This window comes from Haematobia irritans, chromosome 2 (genome assembly GCF_050003625.1).
Source record: "Haematobia irritans isolate KBUSLIRL chromosome 2, ASM5000362v1, whole genome shotgun sequence".
NCBI classification, from domain to species: domain Eukaryota; kingdom Metazoa; phylum Arthropoda; class Insecta; order Diptera; family Muscidae; genus Haematobia; species Haematobia irritans.
In genome coordinates this window covers 80,304,304-80,327,829 of record NC_134398.1, presented here as the reverse complement: position 1 = coordinate 80,327,829, position 23,526 = coordinate 80,304,304, and the positions used below count along the sequence as shown (strand labels likewise).

The 23,526-nt window shown below is 32.0% G+C and overlaps 1 protein-coding gene across 5 annotated transcripts; it reads left to right on the top strand.

The window, feature by feature from the left end:
* Positions 1-375: 375 nt before the first annotated feature.
* LOC142225588 (uncharacterized) lies at positions 376-23,466 on the top strand. Of its 5 annotated transcripts, none has more exons than XM_075295379.1 (6): positions 376-500; positions 14,427-14,494; positions 14,558-14,753; positions 14,903-14,983; positions 15,084-15,243; positions 23,050-23,466. In XM_075295379.1, exons 2-6 carry the CDS (start codon positions 14,437-14,439, stop codon positions 23,224-23,226), a joined length of 672 nt encoding a protein of 223 aa, XP_075151494.1. In that variant the 5' UTR covers positions 376-500; positions 14,427-14,436; the 3' UTR covers positions 23,227-23,466. The 5 variants fall into 5 exon arrangements, with proteins under 5 accessions (XP_075151494.1, XP_075151491.1, XP_075151492.1 ...); XM_075295376.1 differs by having other exon boundaries at positions 461-614; XM_075295377.1 differs by lacking the exon at positions 376-500 and adding an exon at positions 1,108-1,189.
* The last annotated feature ends 60 nt before the right edge of the window (positions 23,467-23,526 follow it).

The window sequence follows — 23,526 nt, the reverse complement described above, 5'->3', positions numbered from 1 at the left end:
ATGGCAACACGAACTCCGTACCGGCTCATCCTAACGTGAACTGATGTAACAGATATTTATGAAAATCGGGCAATACATATGGGAGAATCGAATAATAATTTCCACCTCTATATTGCAATAGCGAAACATCTACACATATATTTAAATAGCGAAACATCTACACATATACACACGTGTTTGTAATTGAGCAACTGTAAAGACAATGCGTAACAGAGCTGTTAAAAGGCAAAACAGACAACTTTCTATGTTTACAACCATTTGCAATTAACCCATAGTAACATTTTATAACACAATCCTCTCTCCGCTCAGTGTGTTGGTTATCGGCTGTAGGAAAGTTTCCCCAAAAAAGCCCCAAAACCAGAAAACATCAATAGCCAAAGCACCGAATATAAACATTGGCAATTTGGCCATAAGCAAAAAATATTTGAGCGGGGCTTGGGACAAACTCAGAGCTAAATAAGCAGGTGTGCCGAACGGTCAAACATTGCTCCAACTCCCAGGTACTTATAAGAAGATGTTCTATTACTTGTTTACCTCAAACGTTAAATCGCTGCCAATAAGTGAAGACGAACCTTCATTGAATCGCGCAAAGCTCATCCAATTTTCTGTTACCGGTAAAAATCGTTCTCACATATATAATTAAGCAAAAAAAACGACGAAATTAAAACGGCGATCAAATACTTATTTGTGTAAATAAATGATTAAACTTTACCTAATGGCCAGTCAGTGTAGTTTTTGGCCAATATTTAAGCCATCTCAAAACAGATCTAGAGATTCTGATGTGATTGTTTCGTTTCTTAACAAAGGCGTACTATTGTTGGCTGTTTAAAATGTGACGCATAAGTCGTGATTGTCCGATTTATTATTTAAATAATTATAAAATGAACACACACATACATACGTGTGTGTACATATTGTAGATCTGATGAGAATAGTGTAAACATTCCATTGTACAGATTAAGTCTGCTGTGTCGTTGAGGACCATTTATTTATAGATTTAGCAAATTTATAATCCTCTTTTAATCACGTTAACGATCTTCGGTCTTATCGCGATGTAGAGCTCCATGGGTACGACCACTAATCCCAAACTGGGTGTAGCCAACGTATTATGGGATTCTTGACATTTTTACGATTTAGTTTTGCAAGTTTACGCGAAGCGTATCATTCATATTTCCCTCGACATTAGAAAGTAAATATTCCCCTTGGCTGTTATATTTTTTTGGTTTAGTTTCTCTTAATTAGCTGCCAAATTGGACAATAAAAAATAAGAATTCTATACATTTTTGTTGTTAATTTTATTATTTAGTTTGTTTTTGTGACTTAATTATCGGCTTCTTGTCTGAGATCATGTGCTGTTTACGAATTTTGGGGATTTTTTCAAAAAAAAACAGAGAAAACAGAGAAAACAAAAACCAAAAAAACAAAACAAATTTGAAATAGAGCCAATTAATCCCCAAACTTGATAATACTTTAAGAGTATCTATAGCAAAAATTAATAATATGACTACATTTGAAAAAAAGATTTATATATATATATATATATTTTGCTAATTAGATGTGAAACGTTTTCTCTCTGAATACAAAAGGGGGCAAATCGAATGAGACATTGTGTTTTAAAGTGATACATTAAAACAAAGTAAACATTAGAAGGAATTCAAACCATAGTAAAAGGATATTCCAACTACAAACTATATTCAAGGGATTAAGTGACATGTACCTTCGATCTAAATCGATGTAAGTTAAGCTGTTCTTCACTGAAAAAAAAAACATGTCCGGCTCCAAGGAATTTGTCTTTAAACTAATGATGTTGGTATTGATTCCCGAGCCAAAGAAACGGAGAATTGGAGTAAAGGAAAATTTAAGACACAGTTCTCTTTTAAATTTGAGTTTTGCGTACTTGAGTTTAGGAAACAAATTTTAATTCATTAATTGTTTTCACCTTTTTTCGTGTACTATTAAAGTCAAAAAATCAGTTAACGACACATTAAATTTTCAAATTCAGACTAGACTACAAGTAAAAATTATACTATATTTCAAGTAAAGACGTCTTTAAAATAAAGTATTAAAAACAGCTATTTTGATAAACGCTTTTTTGCATTGTAGTCAAGATGCAAAAATTCGACAAATTTAAAAACGATTTCACTACCGAAATAAACCTAAAGTTAAAAACTTTAATTTTCCTTCTTTTTTACTTGTACTAACAGCATGTACATGGATGAAAAAGACTGTTTGGGTGTAAAAATCGAATGTCCTCATACGTGGACATATGTAGCCAAAGCGTTAATTTTGAATATTTTTCTGGAGTATTAAAGCCAAGTTTACTTTAATAAAACGAAATTTTCATTTATGTTAGCATACCCAATTTTAAGTCGAATCACTTACCTATAAGGACAAAACGGCTTCATTGAAAAGTTTATTTGAATTTTGGACAACGAAAAAACCTTATATCAGAGAAATTTGTCTTTTATGCTAAGCAAAATAATCATTCGTACAATAAATATGACAAACGCTAGTGGATTACACTTTGGCGAGTCCACTTTTCGACAAAAAGTTTGAGACTCTAATCCCCAACAGTGAGACGTGGTGTACACAGACCCCGGGGAATAAAGAATATATAGATTTCTATACTGATGGCTCCAAATTGGATGGACAATTGGGTTTCGGATTATATTCTAATGATCTGGAACTTTGAATAGCGAAAAGATTACCTGATCACTGTAGTGTTTTTCAGGCTGAAATATTAGCAATAAGAGAGGTGGCGAATTGGCTGAGAAGTAATGTTCCAAAAAATGTGGGCATTAATATATACTCAGACAGTCAACCTGCAATAAAATCCTTGGACTCTGTGTTCCTCAACTCGAAAACGGACATCGACTGCCGCAAATCTCTCAATGAGATAGCTGAGCAGTACAATATTCACCTAATATGGGTGCCTGGCCATAGGAACATACCGGGGAACTGCGAAGCGGATGAGTTGGTAAGGCTAGGGACTACCTTATATATTCCAGGGGAACTAGAATCTGTTGGTATACCCCTGGCTACCTGCAAGCTCATGCTGCGTGAGAAGGCTGTTATGATGGCAAATGTTCGACGGGAGAATTGCAAGGGCTGTAATGACACCATGCAAATATGGCCTCATTTAAACTTAAACCGCACACTAGATATGCTAGTGTTCTCGAGACGTCAGATATCACTCCTGATATCTGCTGTAATAGGTCGCTGCCCGATAGACGAATTTGCAAAAACTGTAGGTGTGAAGTATAATGACTATTGTATGACCTGTCATGATGCGGAGGAAAAGGAATCAATTAAACACCTCTTGTGTGAGTGTCATGCATTTTGTGTAAAGCGCAAGCAACTTTTAGGAGCATATAGCTTCAGATTACTGGCGGATCTGGAAAACGTTAACTTAAGCAGTCTGCTAATGTTTTTGGAACAATCTGGTTGGTTCAACAAAGAAAAATAATCAAGAAGGTTCAGCGATTAAAACTAGAAGTGTCCATATGTAATAGGTACTTTTAGTTAATGTGGTATCACAATGGACTGAATAGTCTAAGTTAGCCTGAATCTTAATCGGGCTGCCACTTTAACCTAACCTAACCTAACGCTATATTCGTTCATTAAATGAGGTAAATTGTGTTTTATAGCAAGAATGAACTACCTTGTGCAAAAATTGAACTAAATTGTACTCCACATTTTGAGATTTTCACAAAGCGTTTTTAAAACCAGGAACTTTTTAACTGCAATTCACGAACTAACACCCTCTCATTGAAGAGTAAATTAACTTAAATTAAAGAAAAAATCATTGGCGTCAAATCGTAACCATTTTAACCAAACACCTTTCTTTGGAATCGTACGAAAATTTTCTTCTGCTTTAGTTCATATTGAAGTTATGTGTACGGTCATCGAATTTTATACCCATGTTTAGTTCATAAAATGTTTGAGACATAATTAAAATTACAAGGAAATTTTCACTAAAAACAAGTTAAAATTATCGTTGGTTTAACGGATTTTTCTTCTGTGTACATATATCGTTTCATATACATACACTTTTTTATTTATATGTAAATTTTTATAAAATGTTTCGTACAATATCGAAATGGAAATAGTAATTTGGAGAGATACAAAATCTGTAACAACAGAACAACGTTTGTCACAACCGTTTTATTTTTTGCGTGTACATTATTTGAAAGAAAAGTAATACACATAAATTATAAAGTTATTTTTTTACTTATTTTACATGAAATTTATATAAACGGATTCAAAAAAAGTAGAAGAGAATAGACTTATTACTTATTGGATTACTTCAAGCCGAAATTACTATGTCCTTCTCGTTGGTGCAGTAAACGTCACGATCGTTACACGCTCATGCTCATATTAGCCTTCCACAAATTTCTGCAGAAACTGAAAGCGAGGACTACTTCTAATTTTATCCTTTTTTTTCAGATTTATTTTTGATTTTAGCGGCTAAACTCATACTTAGTACTTGCCTTAAGAGTGAATTATAAATTCACTTTTCAACTTATTAGAGTCAATTTCCATACTAATTAAAAATTGTCAAAAACTCTAGCTACACTGAAAAAAATCGTACTCGGTTCCAAAGATTTTGTCTTTACTTTAAAAAATTTGGTATTGATTCCGAGCCAAAGAAGCGAAGAATACAAGTAAGGATACTTTAAAGACACAATTCTCTATTAAATTTAGGTTTTGTGTACTTGCTTCTAGGAAGCAAATTTTAATTTTTCGCTTTCTCAGCTTTTTTTCTTCATATGCTATCAAAGACCTTTAAAAACGAGTTAACGGCAACTTTATTTTCCAAATTAAGACTCGACTTCCAGTAGAAATTATGCTATGTTTGAAGTAAAAAACTTCTTTAAAATAAAGTTTTGAAAAACATGTCCTATATTTGAACGATTTTTTGCTTTGTAGTCAAGATGCAAAAAGACAACAAATTTAAAGACAATTTCATTAAATTTAAAGAATTTTTCTGAATTATTAAAGTCAAGTTGACCTTAGCCTATAAATTTTTTTTTTCATGTTAAGATACCCATTTTTAAGTCAAATCACTTAATTATAAGGACAATACGACTTCATTGAAAAGTTTATCGACTTTTGGACAAGGAAACTAACTTTATTTTAGAGAAATGTGTCTTCTATGCTAAGCAAAATTTGTATTCGTATTTTAAAGACATGAAATATTTGACCTCACGACAATATTTTTTTCAGTGTAGTCATTCGCTGATGCAACGAAAGCTTGGTTGAACATTATGGACCACGCAAAATCCGAATAGTTTGATGTTGCGAATGTAAAACTAGTTAAGTTTTCAATAAATACAATGTAACATTATACATTTTACGTCCCTTTTATCGGGGAGCCAAACTAAATTCAACTAAAAAATGTTTACATTTCTTTTTGTTCAAAAATATGTTTTCTACATTAGGTTTACGACTTTTGCGACATACGTATTATACCGTCGTAAATGTTTGTCGCAAAATTAACAGTTTGCGACAGGCCAACCATGTTAAAGGTATACCGATTTTAATGGGGCGTTATTTTTTAAGGGCAACGATATGAACAATATACATATGCGTATTCCGAATAAATTTTCAAATAAAACAAAAAAATACTTTCTGTCATCATTATTATAATTAAATTTTCTAATTTCTGACATTTGTTGTAAATAAATTCGATTGAAAACAGGCTTGTTGATTACATATCATATGCTATTAATGATCTGGAAACCCCCAGCACATATGGTCATTATTCCGAATAAAGTAATTTAAGTCAAATATTTATTGGGTTTTATGACCGTACCCAAAGGACGTTAGTCCCACAATTATAATGTAGACTTCATACTACATTGAATAAATTTAGATTGGGGACAAAATATTGCACTGTTTTGTTTAGCATAGACGATGCATTTCTCTTATACAAAGCCTTTTCCTTGACAAAACGTCGGTAAACTTTTCAGAGAAGACGTTTTTTCTTAGACGTAGGAGATTCGACTTTAAGTGTCTTTACATAAAAGAAAATACTATAGGGGTCGTCTTTAAATTCGACGATCGTCTTTAGCTTGATTATAAAGCTAAAATGTACTCAAAGTCGAGTTTGAATTTAGAATTTTAATTTGTGGTTAAGATGTTGATGACGGACTTTGGTACCTGAAGAAAACAGACGGAAAACGTAAAAATTATTATTTGGGTCCTAGTATTGCATCTTAAATGTATTCTTAGTGGAATTCTCCGCTTCTTTGGCTCGTAATCAATATCAAAACCATTGGTGGAAAGACAACATCTTTGGAACCGAGCAATTTGTTTTTATTTTATTGTATAAAATACAGCCTTGCAGGGATCATCAAAATTTTTTGTAGTAATTCTAGTAATTTCTTGCGTAATGGATACAAGGATATAAATTTTAATTTAATATTTTTTATGCATATTTCTTCATGTGGCATTGACGTCCTTTGCAGCGTGTTAATGACAATTTACAATTACACTTGTAGAAATTATGCTATGTTTGAAGTAAACACGTCTTTAAAATGAAGTGTTGAAAAATATCTCCTTTTTTGAACGCGTTTTTGCTTTGTAGTCAAGATTTAAGACGATTGCATTAACTTTGAAGAATTTCTTTATCGTAAATAAACCCATTTTTAAGTCGAATCACTTAACTATAAAGGCAAAGCTACTTTATTGAAAAGTTTACCGACTTTTGGACAAGAAAACAAAAATCTTATATCTGAGAAATGAGCCTTCTATGCTATGTAAGCATTCGTATTTTAAGGATAAGAAATATCAGGCCTTACGACAATGTTTTATAGGTAGCATGCAAACAAAAAACATTTGGAAAAAGGGTTTCGCAAAACTTTGTTCTTATCTTACAGTTTTGAGAATTTCTTCGAAATATTCGATCTTTTATAAAAAAATGCATTTTTGTTATACATTGTTTGCAATAAAAGTATTTCCGTTTCCAAAAGTTATAATTGGTACATCGAGAAAGGGAGCCACTAAAATGGTTTGTTTCTTCTAAATAAATTTTCTTTACATCAGATTGTGTCCGCCCAACTGGCTGTCTATAAATAGAACTGTTTGATGTATCCGTTGCTTGTGCATATTTTTCTGTTTTTTTTTTATTTCGTAAGAAAATTTCCCCAGCCCAATGAGATTTTCTTTATTCCAAGAATGTCTCAAATGCGGTATGAGCTAAATATGAGAAGAAAGAATTTCGTAAACTCTCGTAGTACACTGAAAAAAATATTGTCGTGAGGTCAAAGATTTCATGTCTTTAAAATACGAATGCAAATTTTGCTTAGCATAAAGGGTGATACGGTCAAAATTTGGTCAAGGGAAAACGCGTGTAAATCGGTGAAATCGTTTATTTAAAAAATCAAATTAAATTTATTTTTCAAGTTCAATTAGTATAAAATTCAGGAAAAATATTCAGTTAGGCTTTCGCTTTTCCAAATCCGAATTGCCGGGCCTCACGCTTGACACCTGCCATCAGATTTTGTACTGCCACCTTGTCCACCTTCTTCGCCGCAGAAAGCCAGTTTGCCTTGGACTGCTGCTCGTCGTTAGCAGTTTTTTTGGTCTTCTTTAGGTTCCGCTTGACAATAGCCCAGTATTTCTCAATTGGGAGGAGCTCTGGCGTGTTGGCGGCCTTTTTACCGTAATGGCAAGATGCCAAATCCGGCCCGATGCACGGTTGTAGACGATACACCCAGCTTATTTGCGGCATCTCGGAGAGAGAGGTTAGGGTTTCGCTTGAAACTACCGGCAAATCTCTTTGTCGTCTCAGCGGCTTCCGGTTTTCGATTTCCCCCCGATCCAGACTTCCTGGCTGTCAACAAACGTTCCCCAAACACTTTAATTACATTTGTAACGGTTGATTTGGCAACTTTTAGCGATTTTGCCAGCTTTGTGTGCGAGTAGCTCGGATTTTCGCAATGCGTGAGCAAAATTTTGATACGCTGCTCTTCTTGCTTGGACGGCATTTTGACAACTGAAGAGTGAATTTCAAAATCAAAATAGGAGCAACATTCTTCACACACACACCTTCAAAATGAGGGGTGTTCAGGTTTTTTAAATGCAAAATTGAAAGAAATACGTCAAGTTTATATTGACCAAATTTTGACCGTATCACCCTTTAGAAGACGCATTTCTCTAATATAAAGTTTTTTTCCTTGTCCAAAAGTCGATAATCTTTTCAATGAAGTCATGTTGTCCTTATAATTAAGTGATTGGACTCAAAAATGGGTATCATAACATGGAAGATTTTTTTTTTGGGCTAAGATCAACTTGACTTTAATAATTCAGAAAAATCCTTCAAATTTAATGAAATTGTCTTTAAATTTGTTGCCTTTTTGCATCTTGACTACAAAGCAAAAAATCATTCAAATATAGGACATGATTTTCAACACTTTATTTTAAAGACGTTTTTACTTGAAACAAATCATATTTCTACAGTAAGTCTAGTCTTAATTTAGAAAATAAAGTTGTCGTTAACTCGTTTTTAAAGGACTTTGATAGCATATGAAGAAAAAAAGCTGCAAAGCGAAAAGTAAAAATTTGCTTCATAGAAGCAAGTACACAAAACCCAAATTTAAAGGAGAATTGTGTCTTAAAAGTATCCTTACTTGTATTCTCCGCTTCTTTGGCTCGGAATCAATACCAAAATTTTTAAAGTAAAGACAAAATCTTTGGAACCGAGCATGCTTTTTTTTCAGTGTAGTTAAAAGTCCAAAACTGTTTTGTGAAAAACTTTTTTCCTTTTTTTCTGTGTACTTTTCTTCCAAACAAATTGCATATAGAGAAAAGCAAACGTTTGTGGCGAAATAGTTTCTTTTTTTGCGTGTAACACCATTAAATTGAGATGAATATTTTGTGTGGTGTAGCGATGATCAAATCTTGAAATCTGTTGTATACTCAATAAACCGGTTAATTTTTGCTAATTTCTGTTTCCACGAACTTTCTTGGTTGCCGGTCTCCCATGCATAACACGAGCTAGATATTACGGTCAGGGTGGTGAGGATACAAAATAAAAAAAAATTAAATCGGAATTCTGAATTATTCATGACCGTACTTGTAATCCAATGCAAACTCTCTTCGAGATTGGTGTAAAAGCTTTGATTTAATTTTGTTAAAAAGTTTTAGAAAACCTTGTGTTGCCCTATTCGCTCATTTGTAAATTTATTAAACTTTCGCGTTTTATAAATAAAAAATTGGGGAATGTTGAGACACAAATGCAAATTCAGTTTAGTGAGATTGCATGCAAAGATGCTGATATTGTGATCAAGATTTCTTCACTCTTTTTTGAATGGGATTTTTTCCACTTTGTTTATTAATGCATGACATATCTTACATGCAGCAAAATAATTCTTTCCTCCCAAATAAAATTGTAGATAAACGAACATTGTTGTTGGTACTCTTAATGCTAATAATTTTTCTTTGAAAGCCAAATCTAGAAACTGTTTGGAAAACGGTTAACTTCCAAAAACGTACTTTGTATTGCCGAATATAGTGCAAATTAGGACGGAACTTCATTAAAAAAAATGAAGAAAAACATTTTTCCCTTATTTTAAGTTCATTTGAAAGAAGAAAAACCTTTTTTCCTTATTTTACTTTTAATTTTTATCAATTCGATAAACTTATATAATATCAACATAAAAACTAGTAATCTGCAAACATGTAACACATACAGCCAAGCGAATCTATTTATAGACCAGTGTGTAATGCACGCACAAAACGTATTTAAAGAAAATTCGTTTAATGAAAACCATGCATTTATCATATTCGAACAACGACTTTGGTTGCAAACGTCTGACGCTCCGTTTCTTACAAACGATACAAATTTTGGGTACTATTTCAAAAGGGTACGTTTTTCAAATGTTTAATTCATTAATATTCGATGTAAGCAATGAACATAATGCTTATTATAAATGATATGATAATCTTTAAAGAGTTTTTAAAAAGTAAGATAATCAGCAAAATAATGTTACACACAAAAAGAAAATACTTTCCATTTTTATGTTAGCCTGATATCAATACAGGCTGGTCCAAATCATTTAAACTACAAGGCTCCATGAAATATGTCCCCAATTTCCTCTACAGAGAACAAAAACAACGTTTTTTGGGGAGTTAATTCATATTTTGGGGAGCTATTTCATTTTCAATTTTGGGGAGTTATTTCAAATGAAATAACACCCAAATTTGTCATAACGAAATAACTCCCCAATATGGATTTTGGGGGGTTATATCTCTATTTTTTTAAATTTTAAAATAATTCATTAAAGTAGTGGCAGGAACCGTTATGTTTATGAATTTTTGTGTAGGTCTATAGGTATGCTCAGTTTTTGAAAAAAAAAACATGAAGCGGTAAAGATATAAAATGAATAACGATTTATAAACCGGTGTAGAAAAAGAAATTTATACAATGGTGAGTGCAGGATTAAGTCGTGTAAAGCGAGAGTGACTGTATTTTCAGATGGCTAATATGTTATGGTAGTACACAAAAAAAAAAGCATGCCCGGTTCCAAAGATTTTGTCTTTACTTTAACAATTTTTGTATTGATTCCGAGCCAAAGAAGAGGAGAATTCAAGTAAAGATACTTCTCTCTTTTAAATTTAAGTTTTGTGTACTTGGCTCTAGGAAGCAAATTTTACTTTTTCGATTTTTCAGCTTTTTTTCTTCATATGCTATCCAAGTCCTTTAAAACGAGTTAACGACAACTTTATTTTCCAAATTCAGACACGAATTCCAGTAGAAATTATGCTATGTTTCAAGTAAAAAACGTCTTTAAAATAAAGTGTTGAAAACCATGTCCTATTTTTGAAAGATTTTTTGCTTTGTAGTCAAGATGCAAAAAGACAACAAATTTAAAGACAATTTCATTAATTTTAAAGAATTTTTCTGAATTATTAAAGTCAAGTTGATCTTAGCCCAAAAAAAAATTCTTCCATGTTATGATACCCATTTTTAAGTCCAATCACTTAATTATAAGGACAACACGACTTCATTAAAAAGTTTATCGACTTTTGGACAAGGAAAAAACTTTATATTAGAGAAATGAGTCTTCTACGCTAAGCAAAATTTGCATTCGTATTTTAAGGACATAAAATCTTTGGCCTCACCGACAATATTGGACGCACGTATATACTGCAAGTGATCCCAAAGGATAATCATATTTCACCTGCCAGAAATGAAACCTTATACGGATAAGAAATTAAAATGGCATCTGATTTAAATTGATTACAATCCAATATCACCAAACTACAAAAAAGTTCAAGACATACAAGTTGGTGAATGCAAAAGAAAAATATTTTTTAGAAATTAATTAAAAAATTCGCGGGAATTGTATGTCTTCCACTTCTTCTTCTGCAAAAGCGAAAGATTTTTTAGTTTTTGCTTTGGGGTTCATCAAATTATAGATAATGTTTCATTTATTTGTAGTTTGATTATATTAGAGTATAATTAATTTAAATAAGATATAATTTTGTTCACTTATGTTATCCGTTATTGACATTTCTGTTTGATTCTTAATACGGTTTAATTTCTGGCAGGCTGTAAGCCGAAACATCACTAAGCGTAGGGATCTTTTGCAGTAAGTACGTACTTCTAAAAATGTCGCAATACCATAAAATATTATTGTTATGCTCCAGACGTATTCACGCAGAATGCATCATCCGATGATGAAGAGACTAACGAACTGGACGTGTATCCAAACTCGGTTAAAGAATGTGTAGCGTGTAGGGATAATACTCCTAATATCGTGATTAGGCCTTGCAGATATTTATAAATTTTTAGCGAATGTTTATTGTGACTCCTGGCTGATTGTCGTACTTTAGTTACAAATTGGTTTCAAATATATACCCAAATAAATATACTACACGCAGAGAAGGAATATGATCACCACAAACATGTTTCAAGAGCAAAATGTTATTTTTGTATGGTGACCATGTAACATGTTTGTCACTAAAATGTTATTTTCTCGTCAAATATAACCTGCTTGGCGAAATCAGATACATGATTTCCGAGAAAATAACATGGCTGCGAAAACCATGTTACATGGATACCACCCACAAATAACATTTTGCTCTTAAAACATGTCTGAGGTGATCATATTCCTTCTCTGGGTATACTACATCTGTGAGAAGTTGAATTGGTTATGAACTATAATGAAGAAATAATGTATTTTATTCATGAATTTATTATTACTTTTACGAAATAAGTCCCCAAAATATTGGGGATTTATTTCATTTTTGGGGGTATAATTTCATAAAATATCTTGGTGTTTTATTTCATATTGAAATAAGTCCCCAATTTTGGGAACTTATTTCATTTTTCATTTTCGGGAGTTATTTCATGGGGTCTTATTTCATGGAGCCAAACTACAAGTTATTACAATATATATTCGAGCTTAGATTAACGTAAACGACCCAAATTAAATCATCTCACCCGGCCAGATCTCACAAACTCGTCTTTTGTCTGCAGGCAGGTCAAGTTCGAAGATGGGCTATATCGGTCCAGGTTTTGATATAGTCCCCATATAAACCGACCTCCCGATTTGGGGTCTTGGGCTTATAGAAATTGGAAATCTAGAGGTATTTTAGGACCACAAATACGTGTGCCAAAAATTGTATAGTATCGGTCCATATTTTGGTATAGCCCCCATATAGACCGATCTCCCGATTTTACTTCTTGGGCTTATAGAAACCGCAGTTTTTATCCAATTTACCTGAAATTGGAAACTCGAGAGGTACTTTAGAACCGTAAAGAGGTGTGCCAAAAATGGTGAGCATCGGTCCATGTTTTGGTATGGTCCCCATATAAACCGATCTCCCGATTTGGAGTCTTGGGCTTACAGAACCCGTAGTTTTTATCCAATTTACCTGAAATTGAAAATCTAGAGGTACTTGAGGACCATCAAAAGGTTCGCCGAAAATGGTCCGTATCGTTCCATGTTTTGGTATAGCCCCCATATAGACCGTAGTTTATATACAATTAGCCTGAAATTGGAAATCTAGAGGTATTTTCGGGCCATGAAGAGGTGTGCCGAAAACGGTCTATATTTTAGTATAGCCCCCATAATAACGATCTCCCGATTTAACTCCTTGGGTTTCTAGAAACCGTAGTTTTTATCTGATTTGCCTGAAATTGTAAATATTCTGGTATTTTAGACTCACAAAAACGTGCATCGGATTAAGTTTTTATTTGTCCATTTGGTAATGCCTCCATATAGACCGACTTCACTTCTTGAAAGTGTTGATCATGAAAATTGCTTGAAACTCAATGTAAAATTTCCAGATTTTACTTCTACAGATTTAAGATTTCAAATCAAGACGTTATTTTATAATTTTCTTGCACACTTACAAGAGATGTTAATGATTCCTCTAAAACTCAAACAAAAATGGTTCTTATAAATCCAGAATCTGATATAGCCCTCATAGGTGAAATCTTTAAATTTATCTTCGGGAAGTGTCCTCAAGCCCTCCTGAAATTTCAAAGGAAACCCTAATATTTGGTTCATGGTGGTGGGTATTTAAGATTCGGCCCGGCCAAACTTACTGCTGTATAGACTTGTTTAATATTAAGTTGCTGAAAAGAAAATGCCAGATACCAATGTCGCAGGCCTGACTATACATATTTTTCAGTGTTGGTCACTACACATTTCCATAGTCTTTAGTGAGATCTCGCCGGGTGAGATGATTTAATTTGGGTCGTTTACGTTAATTCCTTATGAAATTTACATACGAAAATTATTCTTCCCAAATCGAACAATTTTTTCATCACCACTGTGAATCATACATTCCTCCGAAAGTATTTTCTTCCTCGAAATTTTAGAGAACCAAAACAACAAATTTAGCCGAATTTATGACAAGCAAACGGATTCAATAGCACAATCCGAATCACTATCAGAAGCCGGATAGTGAAAAAATTGGCATTTACGGTTAATCGGGGTTTGACCATCAGTTAACCGGTTTTCTGTACTTCAATGAAATTGCTATCTACTTTGTCACATATTTGTTGAGATTCTACGGGAAATTGGTGCACATAGCCACTGACGGAACTATCGCAGGAGTAGTACCGATGCTCCAGTTTATTGCAATTTTTAGATTTTTTATAATTCTTAAATATATATACGTTTTTCGTATTAAAATCTTATTGGAGATACACATTTAGAGAAATAGAATTATCTGAATTTGTTTGTTTTTAAACGTTCATTTTCTTATAATGAATTATTATTTTTTGTTCTTTAAACCTATAATTGCATTTTATTAATTGTCAACTAAGGGGGATATATGCCCCCCCTTCAGGAAAATTGTCTAGGCATAGATATGTGCCAGACATTTCACTAACGTCTTAATCAGCACACCCTTTACCCTATTAATTGCAGCTTCAAATATAAATTGTAGTTTTTTTAATTTTACAGAAACTTCAAAATGTGGAAGATTATTGCAATATCCGCTTGCATTCTATTGGCTGCCATGGATTCCGAAGGTAAATAGGATATTCGTCTTTCAGTATTTTTACCATCAGTAACCGATTCTTCCAAATTTTTAGCTGCAAAGCGTACCAAAAAACGTGGAACTGGATCATATGCCGGTAGCTATTCTGGTGCTGGTGCTGGGGCTGGTGATTATGATGATTATGATTTTGGTTTTGCTGGTTATGCTCCATATTTTGGATTCATCGATCCATATGCATTCCATCAGCAGTTGACACAACAAATTTTAGCACAACAGGCTGCCCAACAACAGTGAGTTTGTTTTCGACTTTACGAAAATTTTTCTTTAACTTTTTTACACAATTCCATATATTAAATACTTCCTGTCATGCTTCTTGGTGAATGTGCTTTTTGATATTAACAACTCTAACGCTTGTATATAATCTTGCTAATGATCCTAGAGCTATTGCTTCAATTTTCTCGAGTGGCGACGCAACAGTTGGGGCTAGTGCCTCCAATTTACCCGATTACATGGACGATGAGTAAATATTCCTATGTCTATTCAGAAATTCTTTTCTATAAAATTTGTTTAGCACTTATAAAATTACATTTTAAATTCATATATATCTTTTGCTCTTTCAGTGCCATTCGTCGCCAACAACAGGCAATTTTCGATCATGCCAGACGTCAGAGTCACTACAATGGCAAAGGTAACCGTTATGCACCCAACTACTCTGCCGCTGCTGCTTCAATTGGTCCTGATGGAGCCTACCAAACTGCTTTTATTAACCCTGCCAATCCTGTAAGTTGAATTTATTGTCGTTAAAGTAGATTTTCTTGTAATTTTTCTGAATCTTAAAAATCATTTCTTTTCTGCAAAAAGAAATTTTATGCCAATGAATATTTCAATTTTATGATTTTAAAACAAGAAGATTTTAAAGCCAATTTGTCGATTGTTTAAAATTTTCGATTTTCGAAGTCGATTGTGTAAAAGTCGGCTTTTGCCGCTACTTTCGACATTCTGTCCACTGGTGACTTTGTTTTAATTCTGGATTTTCTTTCAAAAAATTAAATTCAATTTTAAATTATTATTCAAAAGAAAAAATGTCGGAAAAAAAATGTCCGAAAGTCGAAAGTTTTGTCTTTATGGCTAGGTGATACGATATTTTATATTAAAGACGCTTTTTACCTGAAACATAGCATAGTTTCTACTTCACTGTTAGAAAAATATGTTTTTCATATGTTCCGATATAAACAAAATGTGTTTCGGGCACAATTTTTAAACACAATATATTTAAGTGCAAACATGCAATGTTCCTAAATTAACTCTAAATGTTTGGGACACATATGTTAGTATGTTAGAATATATTATGTTAGGGGCATGAATGTTTCATAAAAATAATATGTGTGAATGTAAACATATATACATTTACAAATTTCGAGTAAACATATATATGTTGGGGTATTTTATTCAGAGAGCGACAGAGAGAGAGAGTATAGAGAAAGAAGTAGAGATGGAAACCGCAAGGGTTGACGAAAGATATCAACATAACACAGCGAGAGAATCAAAAGAGAGCAACTTGTGTGAAATTGTTTGTATGTTGTTTCGGAAAACTGTTTTATGACAAGGCCAAAAATTTGATATGCTTAAGTCTAAATATTATTTAATTTGAATATTAGAATGAGTATTCGGAGTAAAGAGAATAGACATTTCAAAAAAAAAAAAAAAACAGCATGTAAAAAACTGTACACCCCTAAATAAATTTATGTGTATATTATAAAATTATTTATGTATGTTTATACTCGACTCCACGTTCTTCTTTTGTTAGAGTTTTTGGATTCCTTCCAAAATTTCAAACTTTTGTACCAAAAACAGTTTTTTATTACAAAATTTTTCCAATAAAAAAAATAATATTTTATCCAAAAGCTCAGTCCATTTCGTTTATATCAAGCACTGTTTCTGACTGTTAATAACCCACATTTCGAAGTTTCATTATAAAAATTTAATATAGTATAAATATAAATGTGTAAATTAAAAAAAAATTGGTGTACGGTCGGAGCAGGGATTGAACCCACGACCCTTTGCATGAAAGGCGGACATGCTAACCATTGCTCCACGTGGCAAACAAATGTATGTTTCTGTTAAATAATGTTTTGTTTGCATCGGCTCGTGGGCGCTGCAGACTATGCTACATAAATATAACTTATAACGATAATTGTCTATTGATGGCAATAACAGCTACGTAGCCCAGTAGATAGTGTGATGGCTTACAAACTGTATGTTCCTCGGTTCGATTCTCCGTCCAGGAGAATGGTAAAAATTAAAAAATTTATAAAATTGAATAATTTCTTCAACATTATTTGTATTACAGAAAAGGGTGCCAAGAACTAAAAAATTTCGTGGAAATGAAAATTATGTGAGGGAATGAGCACAATCTTCTTTGGGGAGAATTCTTCCAAGCATATAATATTTTTGGGCTCAAAATGCTTCCAAACATACAATATGTTCACACAAGACAAACATATTAATGTTTCGGCAGTATCCAATAATATATATGCTTCCTGCAAAATATGTTTGGAACATATGTTAGAGAAGCGATTTTTTTTGAGGGTGTTGATGTCGAGTCTGTATTTGGAAGTTTAAATTTTAATTAACACGTTTTTAAAGGACTCTTATAGCACATGAAGAAAAGAAACGAATAAATGAATGAAAAAATGAATAATTAAAAATTGTTTCCTTGAACCAAGTACGCAAAACTAAAATTTAAAAGAGAATTGTGTCTTAAATGCATCCACACTTCAATTCTCTGCTTCTTTGGATCGGAATCAATACCAAATTCATTAGTGTAAAAAACAAAATCTTTGGAACTGCACTGAAAAAAAAAAAAAAATATTGTCGTGAGGTCAAAGATTCCATGTCTTTAAAATACGAATACAAATTTTGCTTAGCATAAAAGACGCATTTCTCTAAAATAAAGTTATTTTCCTTCTCCAAAAGCCGATAAACTTTTCAATGAAGTCGTAGTGTCCTTATAATTAAGTGATTTCACTTAAAAATGGGTATCATAACATGAAAGAATCATAACATGTTTGGGCTATGGTCAACTTGACTTTAATAATTCAGAAAAATTCTTTAAATTTAATGAAATTGTCTTTAACCCTGCTATTATGTTGGGGTCATTTGATGACCCAAATCGAATTTATTATTACCGCATTTCTTTGTGGTGGAATATAATTAAAATATATTATTACTCAGTGCATGAATTGGTGAAATGTACTCAATTCAATAGGGTTTGTTAAAATTTTATGTTCGTAGGGCTTTTTATTCTTGGTGTATACACATAACAGGTTGGGGTCATTTTATGACCCCATATATTACACAGGGAAACAAACTCGAACTTTTTTGTGTTGATTTGAAATTTATAGCAAATTTTAGTAATTTGAGGTCGCTGAATCCAAATATACACTTGGTTTTTTCTATCAGCTTGACTTTTCGAGATATACCGTTATTTTCAAAACTAAGGCACTTCCGCTACATATATTGGAAAAACTTGAAAACGGTTCACCATTTTAAATAAAAACAAACCGAAAATCCCAAAGAATATTATCTTTAAGCCGTCTTTACATTGTTTTTCAATTTTCTAAGTAGTTTTAGAGATATCGTTCAAGTTTTGAAAAAAAAAAAATGAAATTTTAAAAAAAAAAAAATTTGTTCTTTAAAAATTCCTGCAAAATAAAAATGGGGCAAAAATCACAGTTTTGGTTCAGAAATAGTTAATAGTTAATATATTTCGAATAAAACGAGCTTTATTTCATTACAATCGGTGCACGACTTTTAATATTGTTCACGATTTACTGAATTGATATAAATCACGATTTCCGTATAAAAATGACATTTTCTAATGGGTGAATGTTTGTATGTAATAAGTTAGTTTTTTATGGTTCTGTTGATGAAGAACTGAATATTGTTTTTATAGTTATTTGGGACGATGAATCCAAATGTGCACGTGGTTCCACATTTCGGTGAAACCACATAGAGAAGTTTTGAAACTCAGAAATGTCACCAGCAGTACTGAGAATAGATATTATTCCACCCGCTGAAAAAATACTTAGGTGTTTGGTCGAAACTGGGGTTGAACCCATGACCCTTTGTAAAACGGGCATGCTAACCATTGCGCCACGGTAGCTCCCATTACATTACCCATTACAACTTTTTTACAACCAAAAGGCGTGAGTAAATTTAAAAAGTGTAATTTTTTTCATTAAAGAAAAACTTCCAATAAAAGCATAACTGGCAAAATAAACGGTATGTTCGTCCCACCGACAGATAATTCCAGTAACAACAACCTATTCCGATGATCACAAACTATAAAAAACCTTAACCCCAACATATAATCTGTAAGTTTTTCTAACATAGTAGCAGGGTTAAATTTGTTGTTTTTTGCATCTTGACTACAAAGCAAAAAATCGTTCAAATATAGGACATGTTTTTCAACACGTTATTTTAAAGACGTTTTTACTTGAAACATAGCCTAATTAATACTGGAAGTCGAGTCTTAATTTGGAAAATAAAGTTGTCGTTAACTTGTTTTTAAAGGACTTTGATAGCATATGAAGAAAAATAGCTGAAAAAGCGAAAAATTAAAAGTTGCTTCCTAGAAGCAAGTACACCAAACCCAAATTTAAAAGAGAATTGTGTCTTAAAAATATCCGCTTCTTTGGCTCGGAATCAATACCAAATTGTTTAAAGTAAAGACAAAATCTTTGGAACCGGGCATGCCTTTTTTTCAGTGTGGGCATGCTTTTTTTCAGGGTTCAAAGTGGTTCTGCGATACTTTGAACCCTTCTCGGCGAAGCGCCGTTTTGAGTTGATCGATACATTGATAGGTTTTACTGTAATTCTTACTCTCCAAAATTCCCTAGGCGCAAAAGTCCAAAAGATAGAGATCCTTTATGCGGTAAAAATGAAGCAAAAAACCTCCTTTTTAAGCCATTCTTGGTTGACGCGTCCTGATTCCTGCTGTAATGTCCATGATCTGAGACCGAAATGCTGTCTTTATGGCATTTTCCCGATAATATTCGGCATTTTAATAGGATACATTTTATTCTTCTATTCTTTGTTTACTTAACGATGTATTGATTGTTATCTGCACCGAAAACAACACAGCTGATTTTATACGATTGACAATGTACTTTAAAATGAGTACCGAATAGTTTGGTTGTTATTTTTCTTGTTATCCCTTCTTAACGAAGCGATTCATCGTTAAAATTGAATACAGCATCTCACTACAGGTATTGATAAATAATCGAAACTATGGTATAACCTACCAATTCTGCTTTAACGTAGGGTTAAAGCAGAATTGGTAGAAACAAATTTCACGAAAATTTTTCCAATTAAAATCTTAATTGAGTTTTAAAAAATATTCAATTAAAAATTTAATTGAGTCAACAAATTTTTTAATTGAAATAAAAATCAATCACACAAATTAATAGTATCAATTAATTTTTTAATTGGCTCAATTAATTTTTTAATTGACTGTCAATTAATATTTTAATTGATTATATCATTTCTGTGATTGAAGACATTTCAATTAAAAATTAATTGGATCAATTAATTTCGTGATTGAACCAGAAATAAATTTGTTTGTGTGTAGACAGTAATCCTTCGTCAAAATCACAATGCTTAATTGTATTTTCGACGTAAAGTGTGTTTTGGTCGATTCGAATATGATAAATATTAGTTATACTAGCTCAATCATTATATAACTTTTTGTTTATTATTAATTAAAAATTAACTGAGTAACAAAGTAAACTAAATTTTGGGCATTATTTTTGTTCACGGTGCAATTTATAGAGCCTTGAAAAGTCAAAATGACGAAGGATGACGTTAGTATACAAAAAATAAGGATGACTTTCCAGGGTTAACTATTGTTTGGTTGAATAATTATATAATTAAATTATATAATTATACTAATTATATCTAACCAAAATTCGCAATTATATTTTTAATAGGAAATTAATTTTATTTAGAATGTTAATTAGGAAATTAATATTTTAACTTAAAACATAAAAATGTTACATTTATAATTATTAATTTGGTTAAAAAGTCAATTATATAAATTAATGTTTTAATTCATTACGTTTTAAACTTCAATGAACTTTTTAATTGAAAATACATATATTGTTGATATTGTTTTCTGTGAACTAGTTACAAAATTTCACGTTTTCAAAAGGTGTTGAAACTCAGTCAGTCAGTCTCCAGTAATTAAAATTAATTTAATAATTACTCTCTCTGTCTCTACAAGTTATATCAAGCCCTTTCCCACACTGTATACAGTTATGTGAAAATAATACGGACAGTGCTTTCTTTCTTTTTTAAACGATTTATTTATTCTTAAAATGTAGATACAATATTAGTACCAACATTTTTATTGCTATTGTACGAGTAATTCGATATTTTTATGATTTGGTATAAATTGACATGATTTACGTGTGAAAAAAATAAGCACACTTAATGAAAGTTTAAATCTAACTATAACTAACTTTAGTAAAATTAACTAGATATTTATACTGAATATTGTTCCATAAAGCATCAATGTTACATTAGTACTTAGTTGTGGATCCTTTGTTATCCAGAACAGTAGAACTTCTTCTATGTATGGAATCGACAAAAGTTTGGCAAAAATGGAGCAGTATTTCGTGCCACGCATTAGATTATAAAGCTCATCGCAATTTGATGGACACGTTCCCCTGATTAGGGCAATCCACAAATTCTGTTGGAATCACTTCTGGGGATAATACCGACCACTCTAATACATTGATTTTATTGTCCTGGAACCACTTCTTTGTGTACCTTGCCGTGAGCTGGGGGTGATTATCCTGCTGGAAGACCCATTGAAGTGACATATTTTATTCGGCATAAGGCAACATTGTCTTCTTTCTTTGTAATCAGCTGATTTCATTATATTCTGTATACGATATGGAGTGCCCACACTATAATCCGAGAATAACCTCCATACCATGATGCTGTCACTACCTTTTTGGACCGTCCCTAAATTATATTTACGATTGAATTCTTGATGGATAGGTCTTCATACATCGTGGACACCTCTATCAGAAGAAAACAGCTTTACTTTTGTTTCAACGGACCACAAGATATTACGCCACATTTGTTGGGCCAATTGATTTGATTTTTAGCAAACTTTATTCTTTTTTTAATATTCTTTTTGGATAATAATGACACTTTTCTTGCACTACGGACTCTAAATCCATCTCCAATGTGTGTTTTTCAAATAATTTATGCATCAACTTCAATATTTAGACCATTTCTTATTTATTCAGATCCGATAAACAGATCCTTTTTACGCATAGACTGATACTTCTCTTTATAGTAGGTGTAATTTTAGGTTTTCTGCCACGTGTTTGGCCCTTAGGAATCTATTTATTGGCATTTTAGCCATGGGTTTAAGATATACGACCATTTTGGTAATATTTCTGTACGAATGTCCGCTTTTAATTAATTTTTTAATACTATTTTGGATAGTGCTGTCGTAGCGCAAATTTGTACCCATATTTCACAAAATGTTTATAGAAGTGCAATTTATTTAGCAATTAGTGTGAAGCTATGAATATGTTTTATGCATTTACTTATAAAAATAAATGGGTTTTTAATTTTTAGTTTCGGTTTTTCACAAAAAAGCAAAACTGTCCTTATTATTTTTTACAACAGAAATCACTCATTTTGCAAAATAAAAAAAAAATATTTTGATATGAAAACGAAAAAAAGAGAAACGCAAATTAAAAGTATTTCTTAATGTCGTCTACAAGCATTGCACACAAAAATTCTTTTAATGCACTGTTGTACTTTTTAACTGCAGTTCACGAAATTACATCATCTCATAGAAGAAAAAATTAACTAAAAGTAAAGAAGAAAATCATTGGCGCCAAACCATGACCATTTTAACCATACAGTAGTTCATTCTTACTATTTTTGGGAATCGTACGAAAATTTTCATTTGTTTTAGTTCATATTGAACTTATGTGTACGGTCATTGAACTTTATACTCACGTTTAGTTCATAAAATTTTTGAGACATACTTAAAAAAAGTAAGATTTCATTAAGCTGTGGAAAATTTTGATAAAAGTAATAAAATTTTACTATATAATTTTTTTCCAATAAAAATAAGTTAAATTTGGCATTAGTTTAACTACGGCAATTTTTTTTTTTTGTGAAGAATGTCTTTAGTGACATACGAAGTTCATGATAGACGTAGTAAAATTTACAAATTTAAAGAAATAATGAACTATTTTGTGAGAAATACGAATTTAGTAAATCTTTATGCTTAATTTGTGTATATTTTTCCCGTTTTTTTTAGTTCATTTAACTAACGTACGCAAAAAAAATATTAGAGTAAAAGAAACTTTCTTCAAACTTAATAATTCCTTGAACTAAAACAAAATTAAATTGGCTTTAGTGAAAAATAGAGTTCAAATTTTTTGAGTGTATGAATTCGTAAACACCAAAGACGGTGAATGCGACTGTCCTTATTATTTTTCACACAACTGTATATACCAATAACACATTTTGATCTTTATGGTTTCCTTGCAGGGTATTCCAAATATCAGTAATCGTTTTTCTTCGACTAGTCCTGGAGGTTTCAAGGGAGTTTCAGTCAGCTCTTACAGTACCAGCTCGGATGTTAATGGCAAACGTACCAGTCACCGAGGGGCCCAGACAACCATCAATGACAATGGCAAAGTAACCACCTATAAAACTCACTCATAGATACGTAGTACGAAATTGGGTTATCTATTTATTTATCCACTCGCTTTTTGTAATTTATTTTGAAACTCGTAACGAAATTCCAAAATTATTCTTATATTTATAATATACTTTGAATTTCATTATTAAAATATAATGAGCTTATTATTCGTATTTTTATACAAAATTATCTCTTAAAATTATAAAATGATAAAAAAAAAATAAAAAAAAAAAAAACAAAACACAAAAAATATAAAAATCCAATCAATTGTGTTATGATTTCCTTGCCCTCTGATTTGGGTGCTGAGGTTCAATATTAGATTC

Excerpts from the sequence above, each read along its gene's own strand:
- LOC142225588 (XM_075295374.1), top strand. The coding sequence starts at position 1,712 with ATGTACCTTCGATCTAAATCGAT. Across the intron at positions 14,495-14,557 it reads GGCTGCCATGGATTCCGAAG|CTGCAAAGCGTACCAAAAAA; the intron begins GTAAATAGGATA and ends CCAAATTTTTAG. Across the intron at positions 14,754-14,902 it reads CAACAGGCTGCCCAACAACA|AGCTATTGCTTCAATTTTCT; the intron begins GTGAGTTTGTTT and ends TAATGATCCTAG.